This window comes from Rhinolophus hipposideros (assembly GCF_964194185.1).
Source record: "Rhinolophus hipposideros genome assembly, chromosome: 2".
NCBI classification, from domain to species: Eukaryota; Metazoa; Chordata; class Mammalia; order Chiroptera; family Rhinolophidae; genus Rhinolophus; species Rhinolophus hipposideros.
The window spans coordinates 50,781,521-50,796,061 of record NC_138048.1 but is presented as its reverse complement, the minus strand read 5'-3'; the positions used below and the strand labels follow the sequence as shown (position 1 = coordinate 50,796,061).

At 33.4% G+C, this 14,541-nt stretch overlaps 1 protein-coding gene across 6 annotated transcripts in view; it reads left to right on the top strand.

Moving 5' to 3' along the window:
• Positions 1-14,541, top strand: part of ZNF148 (zinc finger protein 148) — a 103,892-nt gene that overhangs the window by 45,115 nt on the left and 44,236 nt on the right. For all 6 annotated transcript variants that reach the window (XM_081030146.1, XM_081030147.1, XM_081030148.1 and 3 more), the window contains one exon: positions 6,420-6,768. In XM_081030146.1, the coding sequence (XP_080886272.1) occupies positions 6,436-6,768 (333 nt within the window). In that variant the 5' untranslated portion in view covers positions 6,420-6,435. The remainder of the gene's footprint in view (positions 1-6,419; positions 6,769-14,541) is intronic.

The window sequence follows — 14,541 nt, the reverse complement described above, 5'->3', positions numbered from 1 at the left end:
TCTTTGGTACATGTGTCTCTTTAGCACTGCTCCTACCTTGATTGGCCATATTTAAGATTTTTGTTTTTGAATTTCCAAGTGAAAATGGCAACATACGGGAAAGAGGAAGAGAGGTTTTCTTAAAGTAACTAGTAAAGATTTGAAGAAAGAATGGGAGGATTAAAAGGGTGTATGTAAACTCATGAAAAATAGAATGAGGAGAAATTCACTGAGGTGTAATAGATGTAAGTGGCAAAATAGGAAATGTAGAAAATGTCCGTTTCTCCTAAAGGAGGAAATAGGATTCTGTGTCACACAGTCCTCTCATGGTAGCCATAAGAAGGGAGTAGCCAGCTAAGGAGAGTTGGCTTGCTTTACCAAGCCAAGCACTGGTGACAGGGTGGCCATAGGTGGGTGAGAGGAGAATGAGTTGGGTGAGTTCTGAATGTGCCCAGGCCCTTTTCAAGTCAGGAGGAAGTATGATATAGTAAAAAGGGCATTAAACCAGGTAAACCCGTTAGTTTACCTGCTAGCTATGTGACTTTGGGTAAACTTCCGTTTCTTCATCTATTAAATGGGGATATACTGTTACTATCTTAAGTGTTATTGTAAATATTAAGTGAAGTCACTTATAAATGTGCCCAGCACGTTATAGTAGATCCTCAACACACATTAGTGTCCTTACTCACCAGCTTATGATAATCTCTGAATTTTATAGTACAGACTCAAACCTATTAATAGTGGAAAGATGTTCTCCTCATTAATTGCGTAGAACTCCCATAAAAAAAGAACTCAGCATTTTAAATACTTTGTATAGTTGATTAAAACTTGCCCATATGTTATGCTTCTATTAAGTTTCTTCTCTTAAAAAGAGCCCCACTGTTCCCGACGTGCCTAACCATCCCCTTAGTTTAGGGAATGCTTGTTGCAAATGCTTGTATTAAAAGCCTATGTGTTTATTAATTCTTTATTAAAAGCCCTGACTCAAAGCTTATCTACTGTATTTCAACTTACAAATCTGTAAAGCTTTCTTTCTAATTGCTTGCATACAATTGATTTGAAGCATTGAATTAGAAAGTGACAAAGAGAGTAAGCTCTCTCTCCTGGGAGACAGGAGAAAGTGATGGCTGATAATTTATGTTCTCTTTTTAAGTATAGCATTGCTATTAGGCTTAAATGACTAGGGGTTACCTAGTTGGCTATAATTCGAATTACTTTTACACAACTGAAAGAGGGGGAATTAAATGGAGTGGGAAGTTACATTGTGGCCCCCTAAACATCCCTCTTGCTGTATACCTTCTAGCCTCTCTGCCAGAGGGATGGAGATGAGGAGGAATAAAACTTGGAAAGAGAAAAAGAATGCAGAGTTTGAAGTAATCTCCTAAACAGAGATTTAGCAGAAATGGGCCCTGAGGAGGAATAAAACTTGGAAAGAGAAAAAGAATGCAGAGTTTGAAGTAATCTCCTAAACAGAGATTTAGCAGAAATGGGCCCTGAGGTGGGTGGGTGCCATCCTTTCTTCCTCTCTCCTGTGCTGTTCTTATTTCTTCTTAGCAATCTGTTGGTCTGGGTAGCTTGAAACTCCAGAAGAAAGAGTGCCATCCCACCTTTAGCTGAATTAGTAGCCCTAGGACATCATTGTCCAGCCTGTCTTGGCTCTTAACAGCTCTGCCATTTTATACCGTTTGTCAGCTACCCAAGGTCCCTTCAGTTACAAAATAATGGGTCATCACAAGGAGCCCAGGGTGGCTTGTTGTTTATTACTCTGTGTAGTCCTTTTCCCCCAGTTGGCCAACAGCTCCTGGGAATGCAATTAATTGAGAATGCAATTGCTTAAAAAGAAATAAGTAATTAATTGAGAATGCAATTAATTGCTTATTTCTTTTTTTCTTCCAGAGCAGTTTCTCATGGAGGTGGTGTGATTTAAAGAAAGCATTCTTTCTTTCTTCTTCTCTCCTGTGTAATAACCCTAACTCCTGAATTTCCATTAGTTGTATAGACATTTGGGTCAAAACGCAGTTGGCTTTTTGAAGGTTTATCAGGAAGAGACATTTAACTGTACATATCTTAATTGGATTGATTACATCAGTTTTCTTTCCACTGATCTGATCCTCTCTAGAAATACTGAAATTAGAGAAGGGAAGCAACCTGTGTTAACTTTTGAGCATGGGACCTTTTGTTGTTTTTGGATTCTTGAACGTGCAGTGAAGCACATGAGAGCTTTGACTGAGACCATGTAAGAATTAAAAAGGGAAAGTTAAAGATAGTTAAGAGCATATAAGAAAGCTTCAAGGACAGTAAAAAATGTACTTTCTTTATCATTTCTTTTAATGGCTTTGTACTTTTTTTCTTTTACCATATAAGATTGGTGAAATTGACGTTTTTTGTTTGAGAGCCTTTTTTCATTTCCTGTTCAGCTTACTCTCTGCCCAGACACTAGTTGAGGTGTGTGATACAAGTATGGCCCATGTTACATTTCTGTATATCTTCTCCTGGATTTTTTTCACTTAATATATCTCAGAGAACTTTTCACCAGCACGTGTAGCTACCTCAATCCTTTTAATGGCTGGATGTATTCATTGTATGGTTGAATCATAATTATTTCATAAATCTTCTGTTAGTGGATATTTAGGTTGTTTCCAGTCTTTTCCCATTAAAGGGTTGCACCAAACTTATATATACATACATATATGTATATATACATATGTACATACACACATATATACATATATACACATATACACATATATACATATATGTATATATATGTATATATGTATACATATATATGTATACATATATATATGTGTATATATGTATATGTATATAATATGTATATGATCTGTCTGTCTAGCTGGTGAATTTTTACAAATAAGCCCATAGGATTTTGTGTATCTCTAGCAGTGAGGTTGCTGGGTCAAGAGTCCATGTAGTTTTCATTTTGATAGATGTTTCCAGGTCTCACTTTAAAATCTTGTCAGAGCAGTGTTCACTGATATTGAAATTGATGTTGATACCTTAGTATTTTCTGGTGTTTCAGGGACATTGTCTCAAAAATAGTTTCTAGGTTAAACCAGTAACTTGAAATGTATGCCTTAACTCAGGTCCTCGGAATAAGAAGCCACATCTTAAACAGGAAGAGAGATTCCTTTTTTTTCATATATATTGTCTGTTTTCAGAAAAATTTTTGAAGAGGTCAAGTTTATCTTCCATTTATGGTATTTTTCACTCCCCTTTTCATTTACTACTTCCATATTGAGGTGTGTTCTCTTCCTGTGCTCAGTCCCTCACTTTGGCACTTCATACAAACCTGCCTTTTTTCCCGAATATTCTCTATCCCCAAAATACTTCGACTTCCTCAGTACTAATTGTTTCAGCATTGTGTTAGGGATAGGGTGGCTTGTTAATTATGTATATTACATATTAACACAGTATTATAGAAGTGTAGTATGTATATACATTTGACCTTAAACAACCGTTTGAATTGCGCGGGTCCACATATACGTGAATGTTGTTCAATAACTACCCTCCGTATATCTCAGTTTCAGAAGCATGGATTCCGTCAGCCACAGATTGAAAACAGTATTTTCCATCTTTGGTTAGGAATCCACAGATGTGGTGGGCGGGCTGACTGCAGGCATTGTTCTGTGCCATTTTATATAAGGACTTGAGCATCGCGGCTTTTGGTATCCAAGAGGGATCCTGGAGCCAGTCTCTTGGGGTATCAAGGCATTGTAGTTAGGTTTTGGGGGAGTCAAGAACTGCACGGGGTCAGTGCCCCTAACCCAGTGTTGTCCAAAGGTCAACTGAATTAGCATATGTTAAATTTTAACAAATTGATGAGGTGTATGGTCAAGAACATTGGAGTTAGGTATTCCTGCTTTAAAAAAATATAGACCTTGTGTTAGGTTAACAAGTCAGCTTCACCTTTTTTTTTTTTTTTTTTAAGTTTTGTCCTAGGTCAGTTTCTCTAAATTGATCTTCTAATAACCTCCTCGTCTAAATCTCCTGTGTTTTATAACAGCTCCTGTGGTTTTTTTCCAAATAACGATGTGTGTGGCAATAGCAGCTGTAGCCGCTTTGTGTATATATAAGTCCCTTTTAAGTTAGAGGGTTTCCAAATTCTTTGAGAAAACAACAGATAGATAGGAAGAATATAGTTTATTTGGTGAGAATTTCCAATGAAGTAGCCAGAATAAGCAAATTTTAGCCCTAAAAGAAGACTGACGTCTTACTTAGTTGTAGAATAGGATAGTTTATTCGCTAAGAAATGTGATAAATAGGATATTTTGATTTGATGATATATTGAAAATCTTTCTCCTTTAGACTTTGAGTTTGCTGCTTAAAGATTTTGAAAAGTGAAATCAGGTTCTTGATCCTTTGTCCTATATGTATGTTAGACTGATAATACCTGGTACTAGGGAAGACAAGATTAGCAAGTATGAATTATATTTTTATTTTATTTTGCTGTTTATATGGGTTTTTTGAACTGTTTATTCAACTAAAGTTTTTTCCCTACATAATAACCTTAGTAAATGAAATAGTATTTATATTTTGGCAGTGTACTCTAATTTAACTGATCATTTATTTACCTCTGAAACCTGTGACCAAACCTGATTGATTTGGGAAAGAGGTGACTAAACTGAAACATAGTTAATGCATTCACTAATTGTGGGCCCTTCTTGTTGGGTAGGGTATGTGTGTTTATTTCGTACAGAATGATAATAGAAGTTGGTTTTAAAAAATAAGCTTTGTACCAACACTTTTACCTTCTCTGAGATGTAGTTTCTTTGGATTTCATGATTTTTGTTATGTTAGTTCATAGAGTAACACAGTGGAATATGAATTTACAGCAACGAGAGTTAGTAGGTCAGATTTAATATTGCCTGACTTTTCTATAATAATAGAGAGAATATAATATAATAATGTCTAGTTCTTAATCATGACGTGTTAAATTTATTTAACGGGTCATATACAGCTATTTAAGAATAAATCATATACAGCTATTTAAGAATATATTAGTAACGAAAATACTACTTTTATTTCATTTTAACAAATTTAAAAACATTTGCAAAAAATAAAATTTTATTACAGAAAGTTTTCAAATTAGAGATAAATAGAAATATTGAAAAAAACTGGTAATTTTATTACTCAGTGGTAATGTTAATTTTGTTAGCAATTTAGATAAACGTATGCACATTCACACCAACACACACACACACACACACACACACACACACACACACATCTCCCTGAATATATTATGGTATTTTCCCAAATTTTGAAACATTTTTAAAGACCATATGGATTTCTTTGTTTCAACACTCTAACTTTTTATTGAAATACTGTAACAACGGACAGAGATGTGTGCATATCATAGATGTACATGTTGAAATTTTACAAAGTAAGCACACCTTTGCAGCCATCATTCAACTCAAGAAAAAACATTGCCAGCTCCCAGACACACACTTTTTTTCCTGCCTCCTATCAGTAGCCCCTTCCCAGGGTAGCCATTTTGATTTAATTTTTTAAGAAAAACGTTATTGGGTTGTAATTTGCATGCAATAAAACCTATTTTAAGTGTAATTCAGTGATTTTTAGTAAATTTGCTAAATTGTGCAGCTATCATTATAGACTAGTTTTAAAACGTGTGAAAACATTTGAATCAGTTTCCTTTTGCTGAATACATAGTGTATTTCTAGTTTCTCACCATTGTAAACACTACTCTAGCGATTTTCCTTGTATCTTTTTGTATATATTTCTGAGTTCATCAAGATAGTTTCCTAAAAGTACAATCATTGGTTCAAAGAGTATATATGTTTTTATGGCTTTTGGTACATAGTACCAAATTGCCCTTGAAAGTAGTTGGACTAATTTGTAGTCCTGCTGTCAGTAGATGAGTGTCTTTTTTTTTAACCACCTCAACATTGGATGTATTTTTTAAGTCTACTAGTTTGGTGGATGATTTGTGGACCTCTGTTTTAATGTTTATTTTTTTGATTAGTGCTGTAATTGACTATTATATTTAGTGACTATTGCTAAGTTTTCTTTATGATTTCTCTGCTAGTATTCTGTCAGTTTATTTCTTAATGAATGCATTTCTTTTTATTTCTTACTTGTAAGACATTTTAATACATTAAAGGATATGAATTCTTTGAGTGTTACAAATACTTTTCCCTAATTTGCTTTATGTCAGGCTTATTTTTTTCGTAAAAATAGATAAGGATTTTATGCCCTGATGACAAAAATGGAAATTTGTGTTTTAGCTTACTGACCTTTGGAAACTTGTCTAGGTAGTTTACAAATTGGAGGCAATACTGAACTAAATGAGTAAAATTTTCTGTTAAGTGTGTACCTTTCATAATTTGAATTTAAAAAATTGTCAGGTAGACATGTGAAACTAATTTATTATGCTTTGTTGCCAAACTTGGTCTTTCTAGGCAGTTATACTTAAGCATGAACATTGACGACAAACTGGAAGGATTATTTCTTAAATGTGGCGGCATAGACGAAATGCAGTCTTCCAGGGCAATGGTTGTAATGGGTGGAGTGTCTGGCCAGTCCACCGTGTCTGGGGAACTGCAGGAGTCGGTACTTCAAGAGCGGAGTATGCCTCACCAGGAGATCCTTGCTGCAGATGAAGTGTTACAAGAAAGTGAAATGAGACAACAGGATATGATATCACATGATGAACTCATGGTCCATGAGGAGACAGTGAAAAATGATGAAGAGCAGATGGAAACACATGAAAGACTTCCTCAAGGACTACAGTATGCACTTAATGTCCCCGTAAGTAACTCCCTTATAAGATATTAAACGTATAATTAGAAACATGATTGATTTTGTGTTAAGTAATACTACAAGTCATTGAAGAAACTTTGGGAAATGTGTAATAACTAAACAGCTCAAATGGGTGGTTTTAATAGATACACTAAATAAGGACAGATCATATTTGAAAAGGCAAAATTAAGTTCTTGTATTACATACATTTTAGAAACTTACCTTTTCCAGGATAACATTTATTTTTTTCATCAGGATTACTGTGTCTTAAATTTCAAGTGCTTACTTTTTAAAGATAACTTTGTTTTAACTTCTGGGTTTCTCCTTAAAAGTCAGAAAGATTGAATCTTGAGCATAACTAGAAAAATTTCGTAAACTCGAGGGGTTTTCCTTCAAATTCTGTAAATCTCAGCAATTCCTGCCTTCTTTAGTTTTTAAAATTGTCTTAAAGTATATCAAACCTTTAGTCTTTTCTATTTACCCTAGATATCATGACTTTTTAGCCTCCTTGTATTTTCACCTGCTAACCAGCAAAACCACAACCCTAATGTAATCCACTTCTATTATTTCTGTGATATTAAACCTGGATTCCTTTCAGTGCATCTAACATACTGTACTTTGGCTTTAGAACCTTCAGACTTACCCCGCCCTGTGTCTTAACCTAGTGAGTGCTTCACCACCATCAGCTTGCCACTTCTGTCCTGTCTAGACTGAGTCCATGCAATAGGGACTTGTGAATACTTGCTCAGTGTCTTTCTGCAAGTCTGATAGATTGTAGGCTCTACAAGAGCATGACATTTTCCTTATTTTCTTTTCTATGCCAGTTGTTGGCACATGGTGTGAATAAATGGATAACTACTTGTAGTTGTGTTCTAATATATGTGCTTACCAACTTTTACCTGGCCCATTGCAGTAGCCTTTTCATTTTGTAGCCTGTTGTTGTGATAGATTATGTTAACTGATTTTTGAATGTTGACCCAGCCTTGCATATCTAGAATAAATCCCACTTGGTTGTGGTGTATAATTCTTTTTATTCATTGATGGATTTGATTTGCTGATATTTTGTTGAGGATTTTTACATCTATGTTTATGAGATAGATTGGTCTACTTTTCTTTTCTTGTAATATCTTTGTCTGATTTTGGTATTAGAGTAATCCTGGACTCATAGAATCAGTTAGGAGTATTCCCTTTGCTTCTGTTTTGTGGAAGAGATTGTAGAGAATTGGTATAATATCTTCCTTAAATGTTTGGTAGAATTTACCAGTGAATCCATATGGCCTGGTACTTTCTTTTTTGGAAGGTAATTACTGATGCAATTTCTTTCATAGATATAGGCCTATTCAGATTGTTGTGTGAGTTTTGGCAGATTGTGTCCTCCAAGGAATTGATCCATTGCATCTAGATGAAATGGATTTATGTGCATAGCGTTTTTCATATCATTTATTCCCTTACTATTTTTTTCAATCTACATGGAATCTGTAGTGATGTCCCCACTTTCATTTTTGATATTAGTTATTTATGTGTTCTCTCTTTTTGTCTTAGTCTGGCTAGAGGTTTGCTGCCTTTTATTTTAAATACAACTTTTAAGTGTAAAGTAGTGTTAACTATATTCACATTGTTGTAAAACAGATCTCTAGAACCATTTCATCTTGCAAACCTGAATTTCTATACCCATTAAACAACAATTTCCCATTTTCCCGTTGCCCCCAGTAAAGGCTTACTGATTTTATTGATATTTAGAAAGAACCAACTTTTGCTTTTCACTATTGATTTCCATTTCTCAATTTCATTGATTTCTGCCCTGATTTTTACGATTTATTTTCTTCTGTTATTGTAGATTTAATTTGCTCTTTTTTTCTAGATTTCTAAAGTGGAAAGTTAGATGATTGATTTTAGATCTTTCTTTTCTAATATATATATACACACATACACACACTGAAGACTATAAATTTCACTCTAAGCAAACATTGCTGTTGCTATGTCACACAAATTTTAATAAGTTGCATTTTTTTTCCATTTTGTTCAGCATATCTGTTAATTTCTCCTGAGATTTCTTATTTGATCCATGTGTTATTTATAGGTGTGTTGTTTAATCTGCAAGTATTTTGGGATTTTCCAGCTGTTTTTCTGATACTGATTACTAGTTGAATTCCATTGTGGTTTGAGAGCATATATTATGTTTTCTATTCTTTTAAATTTGTTAAGGTGTACTTTATGGCCCTAAATGTGGTCTGTCTTGGTGAATGGGTACTCTGCTGTTGTTGGATGAAGTAGTCTGTACGTTACAATAACCTTTTTATTGGACTGACTGTAGTCTGAGCCTTGTCCAACATATATTGCAGGCAGTTTCTATAGTGAACTTTCCAAAATGAGATTTATTTTTCTCACTCCCCTATTACAACTTCTTCAAAGGTTCCTTGTTGCCAAACAGCTAAAATGTACCCTTTTGCATGGCTGAAAGAGCCTTCATAATCAGGTCTCGTCCAGGTCCTTACACAATAATTTAAGCCTCTCTCCCCACTTCATTCTTTAAGCATATCACAAGGTACTTTAGTTGTCCAGGTCTACTATTGTTTTTTTCCATTGCTTCTATACATGTTGTATGTACCTACAACATTCTTTGTTTGGCAATCTACCACTTTTCACTCTCAGTTTAAAAGCTTTCTCTTTTGTGTGATTTTCATTATGGTACCTAACTTATTTTGCCTTTCTTTGCTGGCAAGACTATAAGGTCTCTTTTGTGGAGCCTGTCTAATTATATATGTTCTGAGTGGAAATACATATATTTTTTTAATTGAGCAAAAGTTTAAAGTGGAATGCTCTCAGAGTTTTGCATAAACTTGTATAACCCACAATCCATCGAGATACAGAATTTTTGGTCATTCTAGAAAGTTTCTTTGTGTTTCTTCCTGATCAGTCCCCTCCACAAGTGTTGTGTTGTTTTTTTTTCTGTTATGGATTAGTATTGCCCCTTGAGAACTTCATGTGAATGGAGTCATATGTAATTCTTGTGTCTGGCTTGTTCTGCTCATTATAATGTTTTTGCAGTTTATCCATGTTGGTTTCAGTATATTAGTAAGTGCTTCATTCCTTTTCATTGTTGATTAATATTATTATCTTAAATTTTGTTTATTAATTTCCCTTTTATGGTTATTTGTGTTATCTCTATTAAAATAAAGTTTTCAAACTTTATGAATAAAGTTATTGTGGACATTCTTGTACAGTCTTTTTTTCATTTCTTTTGGGTACGTTTTTATAGAAGTTAATCATTTCTTTATTTCATTTGATCTGGTATCTATCTTTGCATCAGTGTTACACTATTTTGATTGCTGTATTTTTTATAGTAAATATTGAAGTCAGGTAGTGTAAGTCTTCCAATTTTGTTATTCTTTTGCAAGATTGTTGTTACTCTTCTAGGTTGTTTGCATTTCTATATAAAATAATAGAAATCAGCTTTTTTTTTTTTTAATAAAAAGAACCAACTGGGTTTTGATTGGATTGCACTGATTCTGTATATTGAGTTGATGAAAACCAACATTTAAACTATACTGGCTTCCAATCCATGAACATGATACGAGTGTATCACTAGATTTATTTACATTTTCTTACATTTATCTTAGTATTTTTCTGTAGTTTTCAGTGTAGAGTTTTTGGATATATTTTGTTCAATTTATCCCTAAGTATTTCATTTTTTGGATACAATTGTAAATGATATTTTAAAAAATTTCAGTGTCTTAATAGTTCACGACTAGTATATCTTAATTCTTTTTATATTGACTATATAGCCTGTGACCTTGTTATAAGTACTTATTAGTTCTAGTAGTTATTTTTTTCCCCATTTATTTATTGCGGTGACAATTGTTAATGAAATTACATAATTTCAGGTGTACAATTCTGTATTACATTATCTATAAATCCCATTGTGTGTTCACCACCGAGTCAGTTCTCCTTCCATCACCATATATTTGACCCCCCTTACCCTCATCTCCCTCCCCCCACCCCCTTTACCCTCTGGTAACCACTAAACTATTGTCTGTGTCTATGAGTTTTTGTTTCTCATTTGTTTGTCTTGTTTTTGGTAGTTCTAGTAGTTATTTAGGTTTATTCACCGTCATATTGTCTGATCATACATTTTACATCTTCCTTTCCAATCTATACGTCTTTTACTTTTTTCTTCCTAGTTTCATTGACTAGGGCTTCCAGTACAGTGTTGAGTGGAAGTGGTAAGAGTAGCTATCTTTGCCTTGTTTCTGACCGTTAGGGCAGTGTATTCGGTTTTTCACCATTAAGAATTATTTCAGCTGTAGGTTTTTGATGGATGATCATTAGGTTGAAGAAATTTTCTTTCTAGTTTGCTGAGTTTTTTTTTAAACTATGAATGCATGTATACCTTCAAATGCTTTTTCTGCATCTATTAGGTGATCATGGTTTTTTTCTTCCTTATTAACATAGTGAATTACATTGATTTTCAAATATTAAATCAACGTTGCATTCCTGGGATAAACGTGTCATCCTTTTTTTATGTTGTTGGATTCACTTTACTACTTCAAAAATTGTTTTCTGTGTTTGTTTATGAGGGTTATTAGCTTTGTTGCACTTTGTTTTAGGTATATTGGCCTCATTATAAATGAGTTCGGAAGTATTGCCTCTTCTGTGTTCTGAAAGTGTTTGTGTAAGATTGGTATTACTTCTGCCTTACATATTTGATAAGCTTCATCAATAAAGCTAACCTGAGGCTTAGTTTTCTTTGTGGGAAAGGTTTTAATTCCAAATTCAATTTTAAAACATATGTAAGGTTACTCAGATTGAAAATTTTTTTCTTGAATCATATTTGATAAGTTATAGTTTTCAAGGAGTTTGACCATTTCATCTTAATTGTTGAACAAAAATGTTCATGATATTTTCTTAATTTTTTATTGTCTAAAGGATGTACATTTTCTTCTTTCTCATTCCTGATAGTGGTAATTTGGTTTTTTTTCTTGATTAGTCTGGGAAGAGATTTATCAGTTTTACTGGTCTCTTTAAAGAATCAAGTTTTGGTTTTGTTGATTTTTTTCTTCCACTGTTCATTTTAATTTTCATTTATCTTTATTATTTCCTTTCTTCTACTTTTTAAAAAATTTGCCCTTCTTTTCCTAGCTTTTTAAAGTGGAGTGTTAGATGACTGTTTCAGACCTTTCTTCGTCTTTGATGTAAGCATTTGAAGCTCTAAACTTCTAACTTCCTTTATGATTTTTTTGACCCATGAATTAGAAGTGTTTTCCTTAATTTCTAAATATTTCGAAATTTTCCAGTTATCATTTTGTCATTGATATTTAATCACTGTGTTTAGAGAATGTACATTGTATCATTTTAGCGCTTTTAAATTTATTGAGACTTGTTTTGGGGCCCAGCATATGATTAGTTGGTGAATATTCTCTATTCACTTGAAAAGAATGTGTATTCTGGCTGCCCTTGGATGGGTTATTGTAAATGTCAATTAGGTCAAGTTGGCTAGATATATTCAACTCTTTTTTATTAAATTTATTGGGGTGACATTGGTTAATACATTATGTAAGTGTACAATTCTGTAATACATCATCCATATATTGCATTGTGTGCTCGCCACCATATTCTAGTCCCTCTCTGTCACCATATATCTGGCCCCTCTTCAGCTCTTTTATACCCTTATTAATCTACTTGTTTTCCAACAGTTAAAGTTTGTTTGCAGAAAGACCCAGTTCAAAATTATATAATTGTCATGTCTCTTAAGTTTTCTTTAGTCTGTGTTAGTTTCTAACTTCAGAAATTTTATAATACTTGAAAATTACTGACCATTTATTCTGTAGAATGTCTCTAAGTTTGGGTTTATCTGATTTTCCCCCTTTTAATAAGATTTAAGTTATTACGTTTGGCAAGGATATCACAAAAAGTGATAATCTCTCCATTGCATTCTAACATGTGGCACATGGTTTTTATTAGCCCTATTCTGGTGATGGTTTACTTTGATCAGTTATCAAGGTGATATCTGCAAGGTTTTCCCATTGTAAAGTTAATCTCATATCTTATTACACTTTTTTAAATTCGTTCACTTATTTATTTGTATCTATGAATTTAGGAGTTTTATTGTAGTCATTGGGTTAAAATCTATTGTATGATTATTTTATGCTTGGTTTAAGGTTTGGCCAATCAGAGCCTCTTCAAGGTGGCTTCTATGTTCCTTTGACATGTCCCATCAATCTTTAGCACTTTCTTGACTTCTATCATGAAATATTCTAGGCTTATCTTGTAATTTTCCTCCCTCAACCTTGAAGTCAGCCATTTCTCTGAGGAGTTCTCATTCATTTTAGTGGAGAATGGTAGTTAGAAGCCAAGATCTGGGGGCTCAATGTGCTGCTTATTGCTGTTGAGGTATAGCTGCTCCCAGGCCTGTCAGTGGACACAGCTAGAGAATATGTGTGTGTGTATATATATATATATATATATATATATATATATATATATAATTATGTACATTTGTTTGTATAGATGTACATCCATTTACATTTATAGTTATCTTCATATCAATATGCTTCCCCATTTTGGCTATTAAAAATAAAGCTGCTATGACCATTCATGTGAAGTTGTTTATGAGAACATCAATATACTTATCTCCAGGAGAAATAACCCATCATATCCCTACCACCAGATATAATCACTCTGACATTTTGATATATGTACACTCTATGCTTTTTTTGATATGCATAACATGTATTGATCATGTTGCTTTTTGTCACACTTTTACCAACTTTCTCAACTCCTTATTCTAATGCATATTTTTTTAAATGTCTGTTTGATAGTCCATATTTCAGGATAATCCATAATTAAGTTCTCTTACTACTAACAGATAATGATAAATTTGAGTAGATTCTGAGAATGAATCAGTTGATATACACCCAATGGGCAGAATTGAAGATTTGTGTAACATTGCTCTTTATACTGCAACATAATAGGCATGAGAAATTATATTCCTTCTTACTTATGTGTTCCTGTTGGTAGAGCAGAGTGGTGAAGGGCAAGTCTTCGGATCATGAATATACATTTTTGAATTAGAGGATTTTGATCTAGGACAATATGATCCAAGTCTCCAAAAGTATGAAAACTTAAGCTACTTGGCCTTCTTCATTTCTAGATTGTGTACTAAGCCCTTTAAAAATAGATATTGGGGGCGGCCGGATGGCTCAGTTGGTTAGAGTGCGAGCTCTCAACAACAAGGTTGGAACTGATGGGCCCTGGAGAAACACACTGTTCCCCAACATTCCCCAATTAAAAAAAAAAGTGTCAAATTTAAAATTAGAAAATAAATAAAATAGATATTGAACATATTAATGGTTTTCTTTTGTTTGTTCATTTACTTGGAAGTCACAAAAAACTTTATTTCATATTTACTTTTTTTGTTAATTCAAAATAATTGAGTTTTCTTAAATTTTTAGTAACAGTTTAGGTTTTGTAGCCTATATAAGCTCCCCAGTATTTTGTGGCAGTTGAAGTAAAAGTTTTTCATTTGTGATAACTGCTGATTTTCAGGATTTGTCTAGATCTTACTGCTCTAAATAAGTCACCCAATTCAATGGCCCCACCTTTTCAACAGCAATCTACAGGCCAACTTTTGAATGTGTATAGTTTACTCATTAGAATATTGTTTTTAATATATTAGAAATTTAAAATAAAATTTAATATAATCAGTATTTCGGTTCCTTAGTTTTATTAGCCCCATTTCAAGTGCTCATAACCACATATGGTTAGTAGCTTCTGTATTGGACT